The sequence below is a fragment of the Trachymyrmex cornetzi genome, unplaced genomic scaffold (genome assembly GCF_001594075.2).
Source record: "Trachymyrmex cornetzi isolate Tcor2-1 unplaced genomic scaffold, Tcor1.1 scaffold363, whole genome shotgun sequence".
Lineage (NCBI taxonomy): Eukaryota > Metazoa > Arthropoda > Insecta > Hymenoptera > Formicidae > Trachymyrmex > Trachymyrmex cornetzi.
In genome coordinates, this window is record NW_017298354.1 from 259905 (window position 1) to 285704 (window position 25800).

Here is a 25800-nt window from a genome sequence, read left to right on the forward strand (position 1 = left end):
AGAAATAAGCCACAAATATATGAATTATGAGTTTGTACTTCTTTTTAATTAGCTAAACAGATCATGATTTTATTAGTATTAATAAAGTGCAATAGTTTCTGAGAAATAAGGGGGTGTTATTTTAGGAGATCTATGTCAGTATCGGCGACTTTCCTCTACTTATTATTAAATTTGCAACCAACTACAATTATTTATATTAAAAAATTTAATTATTCGTATGCAGAATCGTGCACCACATAATTCTGCGTACTGGCCATTTCGATTTCTAATTACAATTATATGTTAACGAGTAAAATAAATTTGGTTAAATCAAATAAGTAAAAGAGTCAATATGATTGAAACTTGGTGCCTAATAATATTCATATAAATTTTTAAATATATTTTTCAGTTATATACTGCATACCAATTGCCATTGAGACGCAATCACAAACTTGAGCTAAAATAATATCGCACAAATAAATTAATCGTCAAATTAATAATGATATTAATAAGCATCTTTAAACGTATAAATAACTTATTGAGAAAAATATCCCAGCCTTAGTAAATTTATTTAAATTATTTAATAAAAGTAACGTTTCTCTTCGTCGCGTATTTTTCGGTGTCTCTCTTTCGCATTTTGATAAGACGATAGACAAATTGTGAAAACATTGCACAATAATGGAATCATAAAGTAATGAAAAATTTCACAATAATTGTTCTAAGATAATTCGCCATAACGCAACAGTGTTTTATCAAAATAAAGTTAATAAATTTCTAAACGATATTTGTAAAAAATTATACAAATCCAATTTGAGGTGTAAATATTTTATAATTCATTTTCTTTCAAGAATGTAATAAATGAGAAGTGGATCATATAAAGTGGATTATTATTAGAGCCATAATTGGAAAAAAGTTATTTTTTACTTTGTGTAAAAATAAAATTAATACATTAAAGTTTGTATACATGATAATTTTTAATAGGCAAGTGTGCACTAAAATGTACTAAAAAGGTAAACTTGGATTGTGTTATTATGAATCATAAAGTAAAAATGACAATAACATTAATATTACGCCATTTTTGCTACAAATATTGTGTCAATTCGTGAGAACATTTTCTATATATTTTAAGTTTTTTTTATTGCTTTACTTCTATGATACACATTAATCAAACGCACGCTTATTAGTAATTGACGTTTGTTGGTGATAGATTCTTTGGAAATTTTCCTTTTCATCAATTCTCAAAGGTTTTTGATGGGGTTGACTATAATGTGAAAGATAATGTGTATATTTAAAATTTAAATCGGTATTTCATAAAGAAATAATAAGTGCCGCTATATTTTCATTTAAAAATTAATTGCAGCTTTAACATTTTCATAAATGTCGGGAAGTATTTAATTTTTGTATTTTGCATTAGCGATTACAGCATCTCGCGGATTTGTTTACGCGCGTAATCTTCTTTTCTCGCTGAACCAGAAGTAACGGATGAGACTTAAAAAGCGATCCTTTGGAAGACATGTGCTACTGAGGAGATATGCAAATAAATCGCTTTCTTACCATCGACGCATTGACACGTCGATTCACGAACTCCATTTTCACTTTTGAAATCTATACTGCAGTCATACTTGAACATATAATATCCGCCGTCACTGTTGCGTGACGTTCTATCGTCAATTCGTCCGAGCGGAACCGGCCACCTCATGATAGTCCATTGTCGTCGACATTCGCGTTTTCACACCCTTTTTAAAATCCGAGAAAATTTCTTCAGATCGACAAGATTAGAAAAGGAAAAATTCTCACTTACTCAGGGCCGTTGATGAAGACATCTTCGTTCGAAGGGAAGAGGGAAAAACTTATCTCGCGGACATCCCCCGACGTTTATTTGTTTACAACGTCGCGGATGGCATCTGTGACACCTAGGGTCGAACGAGAGACACGGCCGAACTATTTTAGCTAAGAATTGTCGCGGAGAGTACTGCCGGCGAGTTATGCATGATGCGTCGAAAGCGGCGAGAGAAACAGAAAGAGGGAGAGAAAGAGAGAGAAAGAGAATGAGAGTGACACAATTGTGGCGGGGAGAGGGCACGACACCGGCAGTAAAAAAAAGAAAAGAAAGAAGAAGAGATCAGTAAAGGAAGCAATCACGGGTTGCACGGGACGGGCCACGAAACGACTGTCCGTGAAAAGACCTCGACACACTTTACTCTCGACCGAGGCTCGCGACCAACCGATCGGTTCACTCTCTCCCATTCTTCCTCCTTCTTTCTCCGGAGGCGCCGGTTCCTGGTCTCAAGGGAAAGTGGTATTCCTTCTACCACCTTCTACACAGTTGATACTCCGCCTTTCGATGACGATTCGTCACGACGACGCGCAGGAATGCAGCCGGAACTGGCGAGTTGTCTTCTCCATCTTTTCTTAGGTCCATTTTGAAGATGGTTTATTCAAGAATGTACATTATGTAAGAAGTATATCTTCTTCTATCCGGAAACGAACTGGATCTTTGGATTCAATTTAGCGTGGTACTGTTGGGTTGGATTGTAAAGGATCTCACGTGCCATCGGGACGCGATCATTTATTCGCGAAGTACACACGTCTTTGCTTCATGGGCGCTGAAGAAAGTATGAGCCAAGCGTAGAGTCTAATAGTGTTGGCTAAATTTATTTACGTTGCTGCTGCGACAGTTGTCGCTACATCGAGTTCCGGCATTTCGCTGTATAAAGTAGTAGGCGCAGCTACCGCATTACTCTCAACACGTACAATTTGTCTTCTGTGATCCCGAAATCCAATATACGAATTCCGGTCCAAATACTCTGATAAGGAGAGAATGCTTCCCTTTCAGAAAAAGAAAATTATGCGATTCAATGTTTACACGGTGCACTTAGTCCGCGACCTATACGATAGATGTCTTTGTTTAACCTACAGGATAAATAGGTTATACAATCGTATAGGTCGCGGCCTAAAAGCACGGTATAAATGTAGCCAAAGTCCTTCATCATACATTGCTCGTTTGTTATTATATTCTATTAAAACAAACTCGTTTAAAATAAACAGGTGCACTTATAGCCTCTACATCTCTCTCAAGTCGATCGTTTTTCGGATGACGATAGAGCCAGCCGATGATCAACATTCGCAAAGCAAATAAATGACAATTTACAAATCGATAGGAAAATAAGTAATATTTTACCTCGTAGGGACACTTTAGTGAAATCTATTAACACATGTACAAAAATCCGTTAGATACGAATAGTTAGAATGTGTCACAAAGTGTATGAATCATGCGAAATGGACACATGTTAAGAGAAATGATGATAAGGAGCGTATATAATTGCAAATTATGACGAGTGCTCTCCTTGGATAATATTATGCACAATATAAATTTTGTATAAAATTGACAATTTGCTCGATAAAATGTATACGTGATTTTTTTTCCAATCGATCAAGCTGGTGCGGAAACGAAAAGCATTTCTGACAGTTGAAATTCTTATACTTTCAAGACCGGACGCTGCAATTCGTGCAATTAATAATTTGTCATAGTTTATCCGCGCGTTAGACTACTCTGTATTTTGTAGTCGCTAGTCAAGGAATTTGGAAAATTCCGTGGTTATTTGAACGAATGTTCATGATTGCGAAATGTCGCGTAGTCCGATAATCAATATTTTCTCATGGGCATAGACGATTTGTATGCCTCGAACCGTTCGTACGACGGCGCTGTCCCAGGTGCAGCCAATCCCATAGACTGCATCGGTCCACTCTGATACGTCGGTGGAATCGGATGTCGCAGTGTATTTCCCATGCTACTCGAGTTGCTCCATCTGTAATAAACGCACGATTATTTAGCTATCGAATTACATCTAAAAATGTCTCGTCTTATCGTATTGCATATCGTAATAAAGTAAGAAGGTCACACGTGCTGAAAGTTACATTTGTGAATCAAGTAGTTTACCTGTTAACGCTATCAGACGATCTAGAACTCCAGCTGGAAGGCTCATTGCGAGGATCGCGAGATCCACTGCTTGTCACAGAGTTAAAGGATTTTGAAGATGTAGGTCCCGAATGCCAACCACTTGGTGTACGATTGCTTTCCACATAACGACTTTCACCTGTATATAACAATAGCACGCAAGAATGAATGAAGACGGTGCTTTTATTATTTTTTATTAATTTACTACAATTAAAATATTCATCTCTCTCTGTTTTCCGCAAGATATATAAAAATTATTAAAATGTTCACCAGCAAGAAAAAAATTAATTATACAATCTTAATTAAATATAAATTAAAATTTCATTACATTAACTCTGCGTTCGTATTACTTGGTATGCTTTATAATAAAAACTATGTTAATCACGCTTGCAGGGACATGGTAGGCACGATTGATGCGTGTTCGCGTTGAATATCGCGTAGCATTTAATAAATAAACCAGAGAAACTTTTGTACACTGCTTTCATATCCTATTCATAGAATCGTAAGACTGATAGCAGGTTCAACTAACTACAATGAAAACTCAACAAAAATCATATAAATTTTTATTATGAAGCATACACATTTATAAAAGAGAATACAGACTGGATTTGGAATAATGAATTTCTGTACAAGCTTTAATGATAATGTATAAAAGAATATCAAACTAAAATACTTAAAAATTAAGAAACTTAAACCAGCGCTTAATTTTTAGTACAAACTTCTATAATCTGAAATTATTAGGATCAAGTAAAATCCTATTCTCAATTTCTCCTTATGTGTATATATATTTACCGATATATTTCTTTTTACAGTAATTATATAATATATATTATATATATATATATATATATATATATATGAAATAAAATTATTTTAATTTTAATTCTTAAAGAAAAAATTATTTTTCTATATAATAAATTTAACATTACCTGTAATAATGAACACAAACTTTAATAAATGATATGAATTTGATAAACAAACTTAACATATATTTAGTTGAACTTCAAATCATAAAGACTAAACAATTACTATATTTAATAAAGAAATCTAATGATAAAAGTGTTGGATTTAAAAAAGAAATATTTATGTGTATGAGTCGACAGGTTACCAAAAATTAAGAATACTTTTTAAACAAAATAATACCTCTATTATATGTTCGACTAGCTTTAGCTAGTTTTTATAACTTAGTCATATATAACGTGTGCTCGTAACTATATAAATTATTTCTATCTTTGAAAATGTTTGGCACTTTAAAAAAAAAGATTTGTGAGATATACATCCCTTCCTTTTACTCATATATTAATATTTTCTCCTTTACAAATATCATAAACTATAAAATATTTTTCTATAATAAAAAATAATATTTATATATTGATAAAATCCATTTCTCAAAATTATTGAGACTGTTTGCATGAAAGATATATAAATTGTAAAAAAAAAAACGAGATTTCTTTACTACAGTTTATTTAATGTTCTTGTGTGTATCAATTTTTCTTACTAAAAATAATAAAATTAAACTTTATATTTTCTAAACCTCAAAAATTTCATTGAATAAAAAGCTTATTTTGGGCGCATATTTCAATGTTTTATAATATATGTATTGAAAGATATAATTTAGTTGTACTATCTAATTTCACATTATTTATTGTATATCGTCTAAAAATTTCGAATCAAGGATATTCTAAACAAAAATAAATTTACATGTATAATATCAGGTCGTGTGTATATATTCTCTTCTTTGTCAGAAATGTTCATGAGGATGTTTTGGCTACTGTATTGCTTCCTTACTTAACGTAATGCCTATATCCTGTGTAGAAAATTAAAGAAAAACCGTCTAAAAATGGTTCAGTGTGATATCGATTATCAGAGTAGAAAAGGAGATACAAATTCCTAGTGTCGTGTACTAAAATCACTTCTTGTACATATACGGTTTATTTCATACTTACGTGGTGTGCTAGATGTCGGAGGTTTGAAACTATCACTGTATCGCGTATGAGAGTCTCTAGAACTTCGATGCGTCTCGGGATCGGAACGTCGTACTTCGCGTTCGCGAGTATAGGACGTGGTATTCGGACGATCATATCTGTGTAAATCCAAACAAAGAATGTAATTAATTTGAAATATGATTTCATTTTCACTTTATGATTTGAGAGTACAACACGTACCTTTCCTTGACTTGTCGAGGATCCAAAGATGTGGACGTGGTAGACAAACTTTCTCGCCGTACAATGACTTCTCTTCCCCGAGAAACATCGGAAAAGCTGTCTGGTCGACTGTTTCTTGAAGAAAAATCGCTACTTCTCTTAAATTCTTTTTTCAATCCCAACTCTTGAGTGGATCTGAAATAAATTTTATGGCATTATTATTATTTCAATATTAATATTGAATATTGGATTGTTCGAAATACATCATAGTATTCGGAATTTTCGTGATGATTTTCGATAGATTGAAATAATATATACATTGCAAAGCATGGTATTTAATATATTTTTAATAAAAAATTGTTTTAATATAAACTTTACTAAAATCTTAAAATATAACAAATTTTTATTTTTAAAAATTGTTTAAGTTTACCTGCTGGATTCGTATCGAGATGGTGGCGAAGGATCCAGTCGTCTATCTGACACTCGCTCCAACATCTCATTTCGTCTATCGACAATTCTTTCTGGGCTATGCCTGCGGCTATGTTCTGTAGTTAATCGTTTTCTGTCAGATTCCGCGTACAAATCCCGCGGATCTCTCCTATCGCTGGACGACCTCTTTATGGACGGTGGCGGTGGCACGCGTCGGCTCTCTTCCAAACGCATCTGCTGTCTCTTCAATTCCAATCTTTCGCGTTCAAGCTTTTCCCTCTCGAGCTTTTGCCGTTCACGCTCGAGTCGTAGTAACTCGGCCTTTTCCTGTTCGATCCGTTCTCTTTCTCGTCTCAACTTCTCTCGTTCTCTCTCCAAACGCGCAGATTCTTCTCGATGTCTACGTTCTATCTCTCGCTGACGTTCCATGTCTTCTCTTCTTCTTCGCTCTTCCTCTCTTAGCATTCGTTCTCTTTCGCGCATTCTTTGCCGCTCACGTTCTTCCTGAAAATTCAAGATTTTGTCTTTTACACGAATTCGTTCTTGCTACTGATGATCTTATTCGGAATCGAAAGCTGAAAATATTTACTCTGATTTTAGCAAATGTGAGAACGTCGTCTCGCTTCCGTCGTTCGCGGCTCCGAGATCTACTATGAGATCGGTGATCTCTGTCCCAAGTACGAATCCGTTTTTCTTCTCGCCTTCCTCTCTCACTTTCCGGCTTCTTGCTAGTAGATTTTGTCGATCGAGAATCAGACTCTTTAGACAAATCTTCCTTTTTGTCTGGCGTTTCAATTTTTATTTTTAGTTCGATGCTTTCATTTTTATCATCAGATTTTTTTGCTAAACAAACGTAATATATATAATCGGTTAATGTCTATGTATGTTGTTAGAAGTTAAAGACTTATAAAAATTTTCCGGCTGTGAAATAATACTTTTCGCAATAAATTATTTACAACTTTAAAAGATGCTTATTAACATCCATTGCTTATCAATTTAATTTGTGATATTAATACCCTAGTTTTGCTTACGATTATATTTCAAGAGTGAAAATAATTTCGACGTGCAATTTGCAGAACGGAATATGTATATAAATTTACACTGAAAATATTATTTAAGCACTAAAGATTTAGCTTAGATCGTTAAAACTGCAGTTATTCAGTTGTGTATTTACATTTGCGATCTTGAAACGTTTCGTTTACTTATAAAAAAATAATTTTCCGCTATTAGAGTGTAATTATTATACTGTAATAACATTTACTAGCATCTGATCCTTTCTCTTCGGGTTCCTTCTTTACTTCCTTCTCCTTTCTTTCATTTATATCATGATCTTTCGGCTTTTCTTTCTCCTCTTTCTTTTCTGATTTACCGTTAATCGTATCACGTTTACGTACATGACTTTGTTGCGTATCACCTTTTGCCTGTAGGAGAATTATAAATTTTGAGAATGCTACAGAGGAATTTTATTTTAACGATGCTGAAATTCAAAAAATCATAATTTACCTTTTCTACAGAGATGACACGCCCATGAAGCTCAGTTCTATGCAAATGCTGTATACATTTCGCAGCATCTTCGCTCGAAGACATAGTAACATAACCGTAACATCTCGCCCCTGGAGTTCTTGCATTTGTTACCACTTTTGCGCCTATGACCTTGCCATACTTCGAGAAGATCTGCTTTAAATCAGTCGCACGAGTAGTGGACGATAAGCCAGATACCCACAAATTTCGACTGCTTGCATTGGTTGGATTGATCTGAGATGTCTTTTTATCTACGAAGAATATTACGCACCTTATAAATAACATACAAATAAAAAAAAGTAGGTACATGTATATAATAGAACATTATAAAACATATGTTTATGTGGGATTTTATAGAATTTGTAATACCTCTCTCTTTTTGCAAAAGACATTGCATTCAAAAACTAAAAAATTAATTACGTAGTAAAAAATGAGCCAACACAAGATGTATGTATGTAAATGATTATTATTCAATACAATGATAAAAAATGAAGTAGTACACAATAGAAAAATTTGCAATAGAACAATTCGCGCAATAGTATAATACACATACGTTTCGACCCTAGATTTGAGTCCTTTTCAGTACAAAGTAATAAAAAGAAAGAAAATATAGATGTTACAAATCGCTAATGCTCTTTTTAACTTGTCTCTTTCCTCTCTCCAACTCTATTTTGTTCTTTGTACTTGTCGTTTGACTTTTCGTCATAAAATGTTTCCATTTGCACGCTTACTAGCGAACAATCGTCATCTCTGGATATGTATCGCCTATCAAATCCGTGTAAGCTTAACTTTATTCCAAAATTAATATTATTTAAAAAAAACTTGAATAAATCAAATTACAATAAAAAATATTGTAGTGTCCACTAAATTTGGCAATTTAATGCATCGGTGACACGTTCCATACGAGAGATGACTTTCACGACAATACTACAACTTAATAGTTTTACTTAAATAAGGACACGTACCGCAAAAATTTTATAATTTTAAGAGCATTAGCGATTTGTAACATCTATATTTTTTTTCTTTTTATTACTTTGTACTGAAAAGGACCTAAATCTAGGGTCGAAAAGTATGCGTATTTCTTATACCATTGCGAATTTTTCTATTGTGTGTTACTTCGTTTTTTTATCATTGTATTGAATAATAATCATTTACACATGTACTTCTTGTGTCGGCTCATTTACAGGCTTTTACTATGTAACTGATTTATTCATTTGAGCCTAAATTCTTTATTAAATTATTATAAACAAAAATAGCTTACCTTTCTCCTCTCTCTTCTGACTCTTATTGCTAGACTCCGCGCTGAAAGAGATAATATTGTCATTACGACAGAAAATTAAAAATCATAATAGTTCTGATAAAAAAATTGATTAGGACTATAAATGTGATTAATAAGTATCTCTGTAACTATGTTAAGGACATAAATTTGGCTAGCAACTTATATTTAGGTGGCACGACCTAGATTTTTTGGGGGAAGGTTTCACTCGTATATCATCTCGAACGTTATCAGTTCTATTTAGATTACTGGATCTGTATTCACTGTGTTTTCTGTTCAGCCACTTTTGTCACTCATGCATAAGGAAAGCGTCCATGCGGCAACACATTCAGCTCTAAGTATCCATAAAAGGATCATCTGCTGCATAGTTCTTCTGACAGGATACTTCTTGCCATAATTGGGAGTTCTTTTAATGCTTTTCTCTCTTTTTTTTTTAAGTAGTAGTAGTATCTTCAGTAAGCAATAGAATTGCTTCTTGATAGTACGAGGACTTTAGTACATTTTGCCGAATATAATTTACCATAAGATACTAATGTCCTTTGTATAACGATGCACGATGAAATTGCTGCCATTCAATAAAACGAATGAATGTCCTCGTTGTATAAGGAACACAGCATACAGAACTCGTCAGGTTTTTTTTCTTGGTATAGAGTATATGTGTAATCGCTTTTATTAAATATGCGGAGAAAAATGCAAGCGACATTCGAGACTTTAAGTATGCTAGCCAAGTTCTTAATTTCTTAACATAATTTCCAGAGTTAAGAATTACAGCCTAAAGGGGAGGGCACAGATTGGAAGATTAACTTCCGAGATTCGATTTAAAAAAAGGGAATTAAATATAATCTTGCATGTGACGTGAGTGATCTCATCTTGGAAATCCATTGTCCTGACGGTACAGAGAGAGAGATAGAGAGAGAGAGAGATTATTCCGATGATACGGTTATGCAGCAGTAGAACATCCCTAGCAGAGTCGTGAGCGATATATTTGCTGTACCACAGTACTGCGAACCGTACTTTTTTAGCTCTATGAGAGAGACCAACCTCTTGCTTCCTCCATCTCCACCCTCCTGCTTGATCTTCGTCCCGTTCGCACCGGACGTCGTCCCTTCCTTGCCGCCGGCACCAGGTTCCGCTCTACCGCTGCCTTTAGGGTCTCCCTTCTTGCTGTTTTCTTCCATTTTCTTCTTCTCTCCACCATCTACAGGGACAATCAAGGTAGCATAGTCACTTTCTGCGAAGCCCAGACTCTTCTCCCTCCCTCCTAACATCTGCTGCTTTTGTGACTTCCAGTCAGGAATTTTGGCCAAGTCACTAAGAAATTCACACAGCAAAACGATGTGGCTTGCACGACATTACGAGCCACTGATCTTCGATAGCATTGATTTGATCCAGAGAACCTAAAGCTTTCTTGTCGGTTTTATACGTGCACGTACACGCGTACGCGCAAAGCTACCTTCGCATTTTTTTCCCGCGAAACTTTGAATTAAAAATGAAATTAAAAAAAAAAAGAAAAGGAAAAGATAACGATTAATGCGTCGCAGAGCGTGCTTATCATTTTCGTGAATTCACATTGCTCTACGTCGATAAAATGATTCCTGTGATAGATTACTATTCTCGCGCATGGAAAACGTTCAAATATATGCGACAATGACTCTTCGAAGAGGCACGAATGATTCGAAGATACTGGTCAAACCTCATGTCATGTGATAATTTATAGTTTGCGGCAAATATTTGCTGGTGTATACTTGAGTCTTCCTGTATCCATATGAGTCGATGATAAGAGAAATCCAACGATGCTCTACGTGGTAGGTATAATTAATGTAATTGTATATCAAATTATAGCGTTAACTAACTTAAAGACTACGGGATATGGCTTGTTTGCTCGAACAGTAGCACGGGAATGTCGGGAGATGTACACTGTTTATCCCAGTTGTGAAAACCTTCCAAACCATCGATCAGCATGCGTTTATCCCAGTTGAAACGCCATTTCTGTCGCCGGCTTGCACTTCAATGATATGCCGCGTCTATCGTGGCTGCGCTATATCGAATCCAGACGTTGAAACGAGTTCACGATGCTTGAAGACCGGAACTCATAGGACGAGGAAGAAGTTGATTGCGGACGATCCTGACGTTGCCCTTGTTCCAGATGCTTGCACGAATACGTTCTTGAAGACGCTTGCTCTTGACATTAGCGCTTTCGCTAACTTACTCAGGATATCGCAGATACAAATATCGCTAGCCTTGATATTCTGTATACTTATATCTAAATTTAAAAAATAATTTAAAAAGTAATGGCAAACTTACCTTTGTGTCTGTCATGAGATTCTGTCTGTAATAAAAAAAAACATCTGTTAGAAATGATTCTAAAAAAAATTTGTATCTATAATTATTGAAATTAATTATATGTGAATACATAGTCTATACACCAAAGTGACTATACATTCAAAAATAATATAAAAATTAAATACTGGAATCTCTAAATTCTTTATAGTCTTAAACGTTCTAAAAATTTACTGACAGTTATCTTATAAAAGTTGCGTTCGGAGAGCGCGCTATCAACGCTATTTGTGTCATACTATCTTTGTTTCACGTTTAATGGATGATGAAGATAGAATGACACAAATAGCATCTCTCCGAACCCATCCAGAATCCAATAAAATCCTACGAAATCAAGGAAGTCTAATTGCAAAAAAAATTAAATTATTTCTACTGCTGTAGAAAGAAAATTATAAAAAATGAAAATTCCAAATTCCTACTGTTGCAAATGCAGTTAAAACTATTAGTTATTTTTAATAAAAATGATTAACATTTTGTTCCAAAATCAGTTAGAATCCTTTCTTCAGCTATAAAATTAGTCTTTCTATTTTAATAAAAAGAGATTATATTTATCATGTCTCTCTCTCTCTCTCTCTCTCTCTCTCTCTCTCTCTCTCTCTCTCATATTTTGTGTGTGTGTGTGTGTGCGTGTGCGCGCGCGCGTGCGCGTGCACGTTTTGTTAAAACAATTAATTTTTCTTAGTTAAAAGAAGTCTTACTGTGATAACTTGAATGAGAAAAATTATATAAATTTTTTCACTTTCGTAAAAAAAATTTTCGAAGTAAATACAACTTTTTGCAATGGGCAAAATCAAGGTAATTCTAAAAAAAAAATTTCTTTTTTTCTTTAAATCATACCTCCTCAGCTAGGAGATTCTCCTCATCTTCTCCAATGGTCAAATTGATAGAATCCTCATTGTCAATTCCATTAGCTTCAACAGTGGCAGATGGCACGTCTGAGGTTTGATTTGAGATAATCTTCTCCGTCTCATTTTTCTTGTCGCTGTTAGATGCACTGTCAGCCTTGATTCCTTGCATTTTGTCGTCTAATTTTTCCACCTTAATAATAATATTCTTAATTTCAATTTCGGGTTCCTGTACAAGAAAATTCAAAGTAAATTATAGATTTTTTGAGCAATAGATTAAACCCTAATTTAATTAAAATATCTCAAATATCAATATGCATGCAATACCTCTTTCTTGGAAACTTCTTTCCTGATGGAAACTTCTTTCTCATCAAATTCTTCCGTTTTTACTTCCACCTTATATTTATCTATATTATCCTGTATATCAATATTTTCTTCCTTCTGATGATCAGAGCACTCAGTAGAAGAATCTTCTTGACTCAGAGCTCCTGTAACGATAAGAAAGTTCAACAAATGATAAAAAGTTTTTATCTTGGCTCAACACATTGGAATTCGTATACAATGTATTAACATTCTATTAAGCCCATTCTTTACAATTATATAAGCGTAATTATAAGTGATTGCAGTAAAAATTAAACAATCACAATCAAATGTTCTCTTCATATTTAGTTGTGATTAATCAATTCTTAAGGCTCCTGAGTACTCACCTCAGCCATTTTTAATTGTGACATCATAAACGAAAAATATGTCACGAGTAATGGGCCTTCTACAATAAGTCGCAAGTAAGAAGTTCTAAGCGATCTTAAGTCATAATCGGTGAAGTTGGCCAATAGCCAACTTGAACGATTTGGTTAAGTCTGGTTAAGACTTCTGACGTTCTGACTTACGGCTTATTGTAGAAGGCCCATGACACTTTGGATGCATTAGGTGGACTCAACAGTGAGCGCTCGCTGTTATTGGTGTATTTTTTTAGATCATCCAATCAGAATTTTACATATCAGAATTATACATTAATAGCAGCGAGCGTTTACTCAACTGTTAAATCTGTTAAATGCAACCATTGAATTTTCTTACATGCCATTTATAAATAAAGATAATTTGGATAAAACGGAATGAGATCGCTGTAAAACACTTGTAACAATGGGTCGAGGCTATCATTATTTTCCCTATCGTAAAAAGCATGTAAAGTGCTTTTATTAGTTCTTCCTCAATGCACATGTGTAGCCTATTTTTACTTCACAAACATTTTTCGACTATTTACTGACTGTCGGAGAGGATAAGGATAGTCTTAGTCCATTTTTACAAGTGTTTTACCATGATCTCATTATTCTATTTTATCCAAACTGTCTTTATTCACAAATGGTATGCAAATACTTTAATACGTTATTTCTCGTTTATGACGTCATGATTCAATATGGCTCAGGAGCCTTAAAACTACAATTACTTATAACTTAATTATAGGATTAATTGTAGGATAGGCTGTCTACAATAGGAATAATTTATGGGTCGTCTACAATGAGAGTAAACCTGGTATTTCATGGTTGCGTTCAGAATTGTCGTCCGAATGCACCTAGATGTCGCTTTATCCTTGTTGTTCACGAATATTAAACAAGGATAAAAGAACATCTGGGTGCACCTAGATGATAATTCTGAACGCAGCCCAGGTGTCGATTGACAAGACTTGGAACCTGTTGATTGGCTGCAGGACAGAGAGGTTCTCAGATTTCTCTGTTCTATAGCCAATCATGCTACAGCCTTAAAAAGTTTGTTCTGTGATATATAAAATATCAACCTTATATTATGTAATAAGTAATAAATGATAAATTTCTCCACACATTCAACTGATTGATCAATTTCTTATGTGTGACTCATAGTTTACTTTATTATGTATTACTCTCATTGTAGATAGTTTCTTAGATACTACTTTCATAATGAAATATGGAAACATATATACCACCATTCCTTTTCGGAATGATTTTAGGTGGCCCACCAGATGGTACAATAAGATACTCCTCAGGATTTCCTCCTTCATCCAGTATTGCCTATAAATAATTAAATTATTGTTCCATTTTACATTTATAAATGCGAACCATATATATATTATTGGCACGCAAAGATTTAATTTAAAAAAAAAAAACGAATGTATATTGTGCAAATAAATGCATCGTGTTTCAAGGTTTGTGACTTATCACTTTAACTCTTCCAAAGTATGGCGTAGTTTACGTAATACTCTTTTTATCAGCAACTGGCACACTAATACAAACAAGAAGAAAACAATCGTTTATTTCAAGAAGCTAATATACATACATAAACTGCCCTTCTCCTTCCCCAAGTAGCATGTTGATTAGGGATACGTTCCATTTCATGCATGATGTGCATAATGCATCATTCATCCTCGTTTAACATTCGGCAAATAACAAGGCGAATAAGTGATGCATCATGCACATCATGCGTGAAACGGAACACAGCCTAGATTGCGCAATCAAAGTATTTGATGCATTTTTAAACGAGCACTTTTTGTTGATAACAAGAGCATCCTTACTCGAGTTATATATAATATTGATCATATAATTGAAAATCCTTTTAATTAGCGCAAATATGCGATAGCAGGCACACTATTAAATCGATAAGATCGATAAACCACGCCGTTGGAGTATGAGTGTTCGAGCGCGAATAAAAAAAAAAAGAAAAAAACCGAGATATCGTTCACCTTTGAGAGCCGTTCGAGAAGCGCCGCTTTGTTACCGGATTTGTCCAGTCCACGACGTTCCAACTCTGTTTTTAGATCTATAACTCGAAGCTCCGTCAATTTCTTCCCTTCTGCATCGGCCATTGTACCCGTAACGATGATCACTCACGAGTCACAAGACGAGATACAGTGGGAGTGTAGGACTGACGTTGATAAGTTCGAGTGAGATTACGATTTGCAAAAACCGCGAATGGATCGTATAGTTCACTACGAGTAGAAAATTCTAGAACACGAGCAAGCTACAATACTCTTCGATATGTCGGATTATCGCATCGGAATGAAAACCAGATGAGAAGCCATTTCGTCTTTCATCCACCATCGCTGACCATCGACGTCGACGGCGCGACAGTGGTCGACAGTCGAATCAAATTGGTCGCGTTCAGCAGACTCAACTGTGTGGAACAGATCCGTAAGCTCGCTGCTATTGGTGTATTCTTCTAGATCATCCAATAGCAGCGAGCGCTCACGGATCCATTCCACGACAGTTGAGTCTGTTGCATGCGATCATTAGTCCGGATCTACAATAGGTGTTTTAAGCCTTAAGCCATAAGAAATTGACCAATTACAGTCGAATCCGAGAAGAATAAGCGATTGTGATTCGCCCATTTCTTATGGCTTAAGGCTTAAAACGCTATTGTAGATCCGGACTTAAGTCTAATGTCCACGATGCTAGATCCGAGTTTTCGGGTCGAGAAATGTATAGCCAATCAGCTTACAGTTTTTACGGAAAACTGGTAAATTGATTGGCTACACATTTCTCGATCCGAGATCTCGGACCGATTTCTAGCATCGTGGACATTGGGCTTTAGACCTGTGTTCAGTGATGCCAACTGTTGAAAAAAATTACCCGCTAAATTCTATTTAAAATACCGCCAAAAAACCGTTAGATATTTATATAGTTTATAATTACTTTCACGCACGCATTTATATAAGATGAGTACTAGAAAAGAGTGGTACACACACACATATATATATATATATAGAGAGAGAGAGAGAGAGAGAGAGAGAAACGTATGTAAGTCCGGATCCTCATACGGGCAACAGCGCTTTGACACAGAGCTCTGATTGGTGAAAAGCCGGTGTGGGGGTAAAATTTACCTTCATCATCCGTTTTTCACCAATTCAGCGTTCGGTGTCAAAGTGCTGTTGGGCTGGCACCCAGTTGGACACGAGCCACTAACAGCGCTTGAGACTACAAAGCTCCTAAGCACCGGTCGCTGTGATTGGTGGTGTCCGACCGAGCCGTGATCAATCTGGATCACCCCGAAGTTGACTGCTGGCCAACTCTACTGATTCATTGATGTCGACCAATCTCGACTTACCGATTATCCTTCGAACTCGCTTCCGATTCACCGATTACAGACTACTGATTCATTGTATAATTGTATAATAATACAAATAATATCAAAACTGATAAGTGATAATATGGTATCAAACTTGATGGGTTTTGATCTGTATTCGTTCAAGCGATTCAAGCTGACGCCATTTTGAATTTTTGGCTACGTAATTCCATTTCTAGGTTGCCAGTCTATAGAGGCGCCACATCTGTTAGCAACATTTTACAAGAAGAGAGTTGGACTACAAATTCTATTTGCATCATGACTTCCGTCTCCCACTATGGAATAGTCTTGCAGGTTAGAAAATCTGTCACATCGATGTTGATCGATGGCGTAGAGAGAGACATGAAAACGTAAAAACATAATTAAGGCTAGAATAAGTATTTTCTGCTTTAATTACACAAATTCTTTGTTTTAAAAATAAATTATTTTTTATATAATTTTTGTTTTTATAGTAGAATACTTGTTTGGGTCAGGTATTTATTCTTACACTAGATTGCACTACTCTTTCGCTTTTGCCAAATATCAACCATACAACTATCTCACTTTAAGTTTTAAAAGTGTACATTAGTTCAGTCACAAAAACAGACCCAATGAGTAATAGTGATAGTGATGATCATCCGCGACTAAGCTCGAGTACGCTTGCCGCATTAGAGGAATTTTTGAAGGAGAAAGAAGAGCGAGAAAATTTGTTGAAGCTGATATCCGAAGATCAAGTGCCAGATACTCCTTTCGATGAGAATTGGGTAAGTAAACGATAAAATAATATGATAAATTTTTTAATTCTAGAAATCAATTCAGAAATTGATGCATAATCAATATTACAGCAATTGAGTCAATTTTGGTATAATGACGATACAATAAAGGCTTTTGTTAATGGTGCTCTAAATTCTACACCAGCAAATGGAAAGATCGCTCTAGTTTCTTGTCCAACTCTTTACAGCAAATTAAAAAAGGAGTGTGGTAAACGGCAAAGTATGACTAATAATTATATCCTGAATATATGGAGTAATATTAACTTAATTTGCAAAATAGATTTGAAAATACATGTTACTTATAATACTGTTATCACTTTTTGAGTTGTTACTTTTTTGTCTAAGGTTGGATCTATAGTAGGTAGTAATTGTTTTCTAAGTATTATAACACATTACTTTTTAAAATTAATAAGTAGTACATTACTTTTACAAAAAAATGGTAACAATAACGTGGTAATATATGTTGTAAATGATAAAGTAACATTCCTTCTATTAAATAAAGGATGCATTCCACTTGGCATTAAAAATGCTTCAAAGCAAATTTTGATTGACCAATCAGAAGAAAGAATTCTATTAATCGACCAATTAAAAAATACTGCGAAGCATTTATAGCATCAAGTGAACCGTAACTAAAGTAAAATTAAGTTTAAGATCATAATGTAAATACATAACCAAGAAATGAAACCTTATACGATCTGAGGTCTTGGGAGTACGCTCACATTTGGGAATTTGGGACATACTTAAGTTTTAAAACTGAAAATTAAATTTGATGTGCAGTTTACAGAATTGAATATATATATAAAATTTACATCAAATTATTTAAGCTGAAAATACAACTCAGATCATGTAAAGCTTTCATCTCTTAGTTTCTAACTCTATTTGCAAATATATTATTTTAATTGCAGTCACGCTGTTTGAGTATGACAGTCGTTTCAAGATATTTGGTACAGATTTTATACAGTATGACTACAAGTTTCCTATGGATATACCTCAGCATATGTCTAGTCAATACGATTTGGTTATAGCAGATCCACCTTTTCTTTCGGAGGAATGTCTAACTAAGGTGGCGGTGACAATAAAGTTTTTGACCAAGAAAAATATTGTTCTTTGCACAGGTGCATAAAATTATTTTTCTGTCATAAATTTTTATTATGTATTGATTAATTACGCATTTATATAAATAAAACTATTGTTTTATATGCATATAACGCAGGTGCTATTATGGCGGAGCTGGCAGAGAGGCTATTGGACGTTAGAAAATGTGATTTTCTCCCAGGTCATAAAAACAATTTGGCGAATGAATTTTATTGTTACTCAAATTTCAATTTTGACACAATTCTGAAATGATAATAAACAATATTACAAACAGTATTGAATAAAGATATATATTTGTAATAAATATTTGTACTAAATATCGATAAATCTCCTTTATATTTATTTAAGAACATAGAAAGAGATACGATTTTTAAATAACTCCTTAAATAAATCTATAAATTCCACTGTCGTTTTAAGGTGCCTTTTCGGCAGCAAAAATGTTACGTGATACCAATTTTTCATAATTGTTTCCGTTGCATTTGCTGTGCATGAAAAGGAATAACGACAACAGCGTGTGCATTAAAGTTTAAATAATTTTTTAATTTAATTTTTTTCCTGTCTGGTCCGATCTCGGACCGATTTATAACATCATGGATATCGGGCTTTATTTCAGGATATCAATCATGAAACTTTTATAGCATTTTTCATTGGCAGAACTAGTACGCACTCAGTGCACTTTAAAGCCGTTGTATAAAAATCGACGTAAAGATATACGTTTAATAAAAATATATAAACTAATTAAACCGTGAAATATTCGATACATTTTACCAGGTATGTAAATATGAAACCGGAATTTTTTAATAGAAAATGCACGTTTATTGCATGAAAATGATAAAAAATATTTTATTCTAAGTATTGCCCATCGCTAGCTATACATTTTTCCCACCTGTCTGACAATTTGTGGATGCCACGCCAAAAAAATTGTTGCTCTTTTGAGTCAAACCAGTCATCTAGCCATTTCCGTACATCTTCGTAAGAAGTGAAGCGCTGCTGAGAAAGTGCGTGTCCCATCGATGCAAATAAGTAGTAATCGTACGGAGCCAAGTCTGGTGAGTAAGCCGCATGCGAAAGTAGGTATTTCCCAACCAAACGCCTCAATCGTTTCCTTGACCAGTTTTGCTGTGTGTGATGGTGCATTATCATGAAGCAAAATCACTTTGTGTTGCCTTTTTTTGATATTCCCATGGATTTCAAACGTACGGAGACGGCTTCTCGTGTCACATTCAATTGATCCGCGAGTTGTTGTTGAGTTTGAGCGTCATCCTCATCCAACAATACTTACAATTCACTGTCTTCAAACTTTTTCGGTGGTTTTCCACGTTCTTCGTTTCTCACGCCAAAATCGCCACTTTCGAATTTTTTAAACCACTCAGAGCATTGTGATTTATCAGGAGCATGCTTACCGTAAGCTTTGACAAGCATTCGATGCGATTCTGCAGCAGTTTTCTTCATATGGTAACAGAAAATCAATGCTGTCCGCAAATCGTGGTTTCCAGGCACAAAATTCGACATGTTCAACGCTATTACAAACTATACTGTTGTATGAAACTTGTATTGTTGTGAGTTGAAAATCTTTGTCAGATGTCAGAACAAGGAAATGGCGTCAATGACGCGGTCTGACGGCAGCTACATTGACAGCTATGGCCATCTATTGGTAAATTCCGGTTTCATATTTACATACCTGGTATTGTGCTATTTGATAAAATAAATTTTGGGCATTTTATTAATTGAGATATCTCGCTGTTATATTTAGATTAGAACAGTGTACATATACCATAGACTTATAAGATAGATGGAGCATTCGTACGAGAGAAGGGCTTATGCTGGATTCACCCTGCATCCGATTTGCGTCGTCCGACGCTCTGCAACCAATCAGAAAACAGGATTCCGATGGATTTTGCTTCGTATCATCGGAATCCTGTTTTCTGATTGGTTGCAGAGCGTCGGACGACGCAAATCGGATGCAGGGTGAATCCAGCATTAGCCCGGATCCTCATACGGGTAACAGCGCTTCAACACAGAGCTCTGATTGGTGAAAAGCCAATTGTGGAGGTAAATTTTACTCCCACAACCGGCTTTTCACCAATCAGCGTTCCGCGTCAGAGCGCCGTTGCCCGTATGAGGATCCGGTCGAATGAATTAAAATGGCGCTCTGATCACGTGATTTAGACAGCCAATCAGACCATACCCTTCAATGTCGCATCTCTGTTATCTTAGGCCTCTAGTCTATGACATACACGCGATGGAAAGCGTAAATATTTACTTCTCTTGAGTATTCGTTTCGGCGCATTTTTTTTTAATTTGTGTAATCATGATAGACGGAAACATCTCGATGGAGGAGGACACCGAATTACGGGATCTGGTGGTGCAGACTCTGGAGAGTAACGGCGTTCTCGCCAAGATACGGGTGCGTCTTCATATAGTTATGTTTTACGAGAAAAAAGAATATTCGCAAGTCTCTGTAGGTTAGGCGAATGTTTTCGGGGCAAAAATGGGTAGAGATTTCATTAAAATCGTTATTTAATGTTTCTCTCTTTTCCGTCTGTCTTATCGAACCTCTTTTGAAATATTCGCAGGCGGAACTCAGGGCGAGCGTGTTTCTGGCACTCGAAGAACAGGATTCGGTTATGGTAAGGGTCGTTGAGGCATGCACAGCTGTAATTAGGACGGGAGCACAGAGTTTTGCATAATTCATAACGCATAATGCTTGAGAAAATGAATCAAAGTTCTTCACTTTTTTCCACGAAATAAAAGATAATTATTGATTGATTTTCTTATGCGTTATTCAAGAATCTATGCCCTCTTAAGCATATTCACACAAACTTGCATAGCTGCATAAGCGTATGCATAAAGAAAATTATTCAATCATTTTATGTGCGTCTTTATAAGAGAATTGCAATTGGATAATTTTCCTTACACATTTATATGACTGCAAATTGTGTGGATTTACTCTTAAAAATAAGATTTATACATGTCGTAAACTGTTAACTCATGTCGTAAGCTACAATCAATTGATCATTTGCAGTTGAATATGATTTATTTTATTCTCTTTGTGTTTGACTGTGATTGACTTTGTGATTGATTAATTTCTTGCAGCTTATGACATAAGTTAACTATGTATGGCATCTATAAATGATCCTCAAAAAGAAAGCAAAAGTCCATTAGATTTTTACAAGTTATATTGCTCACTTATTTCAACAATACAATTAAAAAAAAAGTTTTCTACAATAGAAAATGAATTTGGATGTTTTGAATTATTGTAATATTGTAACATTAATACTGACATGTAATTGTGGTACAATGACTGAGTGTAGAGGAATAAAAATATTCTTTTTTTTTTTATTTCTATTCTTTTTCTGTAAACAACTCTAAAATGATAATTTTAAAGTTATGTTATTGTTGTAGTAAATAAGCGATTTGTATCCTCATTCGAAATTTATATAAAAGAAAAGAAAAATGAATGCAGTATAGCAAGAGAATGATTTAATAGATTTGGAATAAATGTTCCAGAATCCTGAACCACTTCTCAACAAAACTGTAAAACAGTACCTGTCTAATTCAGAAGGAAAATTATTGTTTTCCTTAGTTAGGGAGTTCCTAGAATACTTTGGTCTTGACTACACAATATCTGTGTACGACCCAGAAACATACTTTGGGAAGGAATACAACTATGTAGGAAGAAATAAATTGTGCGAAGAATTAGGTATTGTTTCAACTGAGCCATTACTGGGAGAAATTCTCAAGAATAGCATCAACGGTGCCTTTAATAGTTCACAAAAGGTATTTTCTTGAGTTAAGTTGATTGGGATAATTATGTAGTTGTAATTGTTAAGGCAGAAGTCTGTCAGAGATGAATTTCTATTGTCCCAAATTACGGCTAAAATATTGAGAAAATCGCAATGCAATTATAATATTCGTAATCAATAAAATTGCTGCAAGTCGCCTTATATCCGTATTTCGGACATGTTGTCTGGATAATTTCTTTTTTCTCTTTTTACAGATTTGAAAATCCTTTTCTAGAATTAAAGTATATGCAATTAATATGTATTTATGAAATGGAGTTTATATATGCATGTTTATACTTTTAGAATGGAAAAAATATTTTAAATGAAGATCTTTACCATTATGTTTTCTAGACAACATGCATGTTCAAAAACGAGACATAAGATGTCTTAAAAACGCCTAATGGACATTTTAAAGATGTCTAAAAAACATGTCTTGATTTTGGACCTTTTGTTGTCTGGATTGAAATAGCCAAAATAGTTAATAATGTCAGTATTATTCAATTACCTTCGGGTAATTCAATTTCTTTTGGAATGATCCATGCTAACTCTCGTAAGAATATTGGTCTTTAAAGGACCGTTTACAATGGAAGTAATATTATGTGGTTAATTGTAAAAAATCGATCAATCACAGACAAATGCAAGGAGACTAATCGACTATGATTGTTCAATTTCTTACAGCTTATTACACACTTCCACTGTACACAGCCCTTAAGAGTATCCCATTGATGCTCGTTCATAAAGTTATGTGTTATCTCATGTAATTATAGTTGCAATGCAAGATGTTTCGTCACTTGATTTATGTTTGTTGCTAATACAAAGATGTATTACAGGAATAAATTATTTGATTTGAGGCACATTCCAATAAAGACTAACGACTTTTGTTCCTGGCATTTCTTATATTTTTTTACATTTTTAAAAACAAAGATACGTGAAATAATAAATTTTTATGAATCCTTTCTACAGAATAAAACTAGACACGATGTAACAAATGAAGACTCAACAAATTTCGCAAATGCAACGTTTGAAGTGTCTGTTCCAAAAATATTCCACAATGAATCCGTGTCGTCAAATGAAATATTAGAAAGCATTTCCGAACAGAGTCCGAAAGTTCCAATAAACGTGACAATAACGGACAAGAAGTGCAAAGATACACCGACAGGCGCCGACGTTATAACGGATACGTCGGATTATGATAAGCATCAATCTTCTCTCAGGGAGAGTACAACGGATACTGATAGAATTGAAGGTAACAGGAACAATAATGTAAATTTTGATAAGAATACTTTGAATCCACATGACACATGCACGGCGACAAACTATGTGGCACAGGAGACTGATAGTACCGTTACGTCCAATCAAATGAGTCCATTAAGCAAATCCGAATCCTTAATTAAGTTTGACGACTCTATAGTGATCGACACGCAAGAAAATCAAAATAAAGATATAACTAAACAAAACAGTATAAATAGTTTGGAGCTAAGTATAGAAAATAATGTACAAAGTAAGAAACCGGTTAACGCGGGAAGCAACTTCGGGAAAACAATTTATTTTGACGAGATTATCGTCGGCGGTGAGCGGAAAAATATTAGTACAATGAATAAAGCCGAGCCTTTTCTAGAAGGTTTGCCAACTATAAATCAGAAAGCTAATTCTATATTTAGTGATTTGCCGCCGTTAAACGGTAAAAAGGCCAACATTAATGATCTGAAGGAATTGATGGATATTGGGCTTGGTGAGTTGCAAAAATATAATATAAAAAATATATAAAATTCATGTTTGCCTAATCATCTAATATGCAGTATACACATTTCGAAGAACTATTGAAGCAATACATTTTTATAGCTACAGATGGTATAGATAACTATGAAGAAGACTTTGTGTCGTCTGCATCGGGTAGCGCAAACGAGCAAAGCCCTACTAAAGAGCCGGACAAGATAGACAGTCCTCTAAAATTACAAACGAAGAAAGAGGAAAAGCCTCAAAGTGCTCGTACCGAAGATTTAAGTGAAGAAATCGAAGAAATGGATGAAATCTTGAGTAGTACCTCTTGCGTAAGTAAACTTAACTTAAATTAATGCAAACGACTGCACTATTTATTACAATTGCAATCGTACATATTTTTCTCCCCTATATAAATTACCTAATCATGTACACATAGAACCGTTATATTTTAGCTCGAAGATATAAATACAGATAAGAATATATCAAACTTTGCGACGGGTATTATCGCGGATCATATATAAGGAATGTAATTTTCAATGGCGCATCGCATAGATTCTCTGTAAGGATTCTAGCGAATTGTTCCTCTTGTATATGTTATTTTGATAAAATCGATATCCTATCGCTAAATTGCCACGGACATCTACGCCGACTACCATGAGAATTCAGGAACTCGCAGAATTAACTTCATAGTTTCTGAAAGGCACTGCCAAGCTGTGTGGCTCAATACTATAAGTTGCGCTGCAAAGAAAAAAAAACGTAGAAGGAAAATGTCTGAATGCGTATTACCACAGATGATATCATATTTTTGTACGATTTGTAAAGATAAGCGGTACTCTGAAACTATCAATACAATATCATAGTTTGCAATAACTATGCGTGTTGTGAATAATCATCATCTTTTTCATAGATTATCTGAGACATTGCATAATTTAAAAAAAGCAATATGATTGACATACTGTTACTAAGAAGCATATATGAGGTGTATTTCTTATTTATGTACATAAAAAGAGTATTTTCTGTCATTCATTAAAAAATTAACAATACTGTGAAATGCGAAGAAATACATATAGAATCATATGAAGTAGCAGTTATATAATTAGAAAATTTGCAATAATTTCAAACTTTTTACCTATATCTTGATAAAGAAGAACAATACGTATTGAATATTATAAAGTAAATAATTTTATTTAACTTCAGACAGGCTACCTTCTACGTTATGTAAACAATACACTAGTATTACATTACTCTTATAAATATATTACGCAAGAGAGTGTTATGATAATTTAGAGAACAGTAAAAAAAAAGAGAAAGAATATACGAGTTACTGCTCGTTAATAATTTAATTACATTTCTCTCTTTTTTTTTTTTAAGAAACTTTCTATTAGCATTTTATTGTGTTTACTGAAATATCTCTGCCCTTACTTTTATGACTGAACATTGTCCATTACCTCATTTTATATAAAGTGACATGATATTGTAACAATATCAGGAAATCATCCGTCTAGAAATGGATTGCCTAAAAAAATCCATCAAATAATTTTTTGAATATAATGGTGCTAAGTATTTGAAGCTAAAGTTATTTATGAGAGTTAACGTTATCTAAGAAAAAGACAAAAAATTAGGTGCTTATATATTTTCTTGCATCTATGATTCGCAGGAAATTAGTGAAAGCTAGATTAGAATATTCATTTTTGGTAATACATTTCAATTGAAAAAAAAGAAAGAAAAGAAAACATTTAATGCAGATATTTTGTGCCCCCATATAGGATGCAATAATATTATAATTAAGTACAATTTATAATTATAGAGATGAATCAACTAGATGCTTGACAAATCAAAATCTTTTTGTAAAAAATATATATAGCCAG

At 34.3% G+C, this 25800-nt stretch overlaps 4 protein-coding genes across 8 annotated transcripts in view; 2 read left to right on the forward strand and 2 right to left on the reverse strand.

Moving 5' to 3' along the window:
• LOC108763521 (proclotting enzyme) overlaps positions 1–2268 on the reverse strand; it is a 15520-nt gene extending 13252 nt beyond the window's left edge. Inside the window, exon 1 of the mRNA XM_018511224.1 lies at positions 1781–2268. Coding sequence (XP_018366726.1) covers positions 1781–1802 — 22 coding nt within the window. The 5' untranslated portion in view covers positions 1803–2268. The remainder of the gene's footprint in view (positions 1–1780) is intronic.
• A 329-nt stretch (positions 2269–2597) lies between these two features.
• On the reverse strand, positions 2598–15576 carry LOC108763520 (SAFB-like transcription modulator). 3 transcript variants are annotated; one of them, XM_018511221.1, is made up of 15 exons: positions 15200–15576; positions 14444–14531; positions 12817–12977; positions 12482–12718; positions 11612–11636; positions 10349–10505; positions 9293–9333; positions 8014–8282; positions 7772–7931; positions 7100–7353; positions 6512–7014; positions 6103–6276; positions 5884–6020; positions 3920–4076; positions 2598–3788 (listed from the first exon to the last, which is right to left on the reverse strand). In XM_018511221.1, exons 1-15 carry the CDS (start codon positions 15320–15322, stop codon positions 3626–3628), a joined length of 2649 nt encoding a protein of 882 aa, XP_018366723.1. In that variant the 5' UTR covers positions 15323–15576; the 3' UTR covers positions 2598–3625. The 3 variants fall into 3 exon arrangements, with proteins under 3 accessions (XP_018366723.1, XP_018366724.1, XP_018366725.1); XM_018511222.1 differs by lacking the exon at positions 15200–15576 and adding an exon at positions 14797–14924 and having other exon boundaries at positions 2599–3788; XM_018511223.1 differs by lacking the exons at positions 2598–3788; positions 3920–4076 and adding an exon at positions 5604–5744.
• A 1446-nt stretch (positions 15577–17022) lies between these two features.
• LOC108763524 (protein-lysine N-methyltransferase N6amt2) lies at positions 17023–18686 on the forward strand. The gene is made up of 4 exons (XM_018511228.1): positions 17023–17321; positions 17403–17550; positions 18236–18445; positions 18544–18686. Exons 1-4 carry the CDS (start codon positions 17169–17171, stop codon positions 18675–18677), a joined length of 645 nt encoding a protein of 214 aa, XP_018366730.1. The 5' UTR covers positions 17023–17168; the 3' UTR covers positions 18678–18686.
• Positions 18687–20648: 1962 nt separating this feature from the next.
• On the forward strand, positions 20649–24895 carry LOC108763522 (uncharacterized). 3 transcript variants are annotated; one of them, XM_018511227.1, is made up of 7 exons: positions 20649–20676; positions 20744–20832; positions 21002–21055; positions 21936–22205; positions 23174–23942; positions 24053–24261; positions 24385–24895. In XM_018511227.1, exons 2-7 carry the CDS (start codon positions 20758–20760, stop codon positions 24451–24453), a joined length of 1446 nt encoding a protein of 481 aa, XP_018366729.1. In that variant the 5' UTR covers positions 20649–20676; positions 20744–20757; the 3' UTR covers positions 24454–24895. The 3 variants fall into 3 exon arrangements, with proteins under 3 accessions (XP_018366729.1, XP_018366727.1, XP_018366728.1); XM_018511225.1 differs by having other exon boundaries at positions 20655–20832; XM_018511226.1 differs by having other exon boundaries at positions 20655–20832; positions 24059–24261.
• The last annotated feature ends 905 nt before the right edge of the window (positions 24896–25800 follow it).

Coding starts and splice junctions, on each gene's coding strand:
- LOC108763520 (XM_018511221.1), bottom strand. CDS start 15,322: ATGGCCGATGCAGAAGGGAAGAAATTGACGGAGCTTCGAGTTATAGAT. Junction 6,277..6,511: donor TCTCGATACGAATCCAGCAG/GTAAACTTAAAC, acceptor AATTTATTTCAG/ATCCACTCAAGAGTTGGGAT. Junction 4,077..5,883: donor TCCGACATCTAGCACACCAC/GTAAGTATGAAA, acceptor TGTTATATACAG/GTGAAAGTCGTTATGTGGAA.
- LOC108763524 (XM_018511228.1), top strand. CDS start 17,169: ATGAGTAATAGTGATAGTGATGATCATCCGCGACTAAGCTCGAGTACG. Junction 17,322..17,402: donor CTCCTTTCGATGAGAATTGG/GTAAGTAAACGA, acceptor TCAATATTACAG/CAATTGAGTCAATTTTGGTA. Junction 17,551..18,235: donor GGAGTGTGGTAAACGGCAAA/GTATGACTAATA, acceptor TTTTAATTGCAG/TCACGCTGTTTGAGTATGAC.
- LOC108763522 (XM_018511225.1), top strand. CDS start 20,737: ATGATAGACGGAAACATCTCGATGGAGGAGGACACCGAATTACGGGAT. Junction 21,056..21,935: donor AAGAACAGGATTCGGTTATG/GTAAGGGTCGTT, acceptor TAAATGTTCCAG/AATCCTGAACCACTTCTCAA. Junction 24,262..24,384: donor TCTTGAGTAGTACCTCTTGC/GTAAGTAAACTT, acceptor GTTATATTTTAG/CTCGAAGATATAAATACAGA.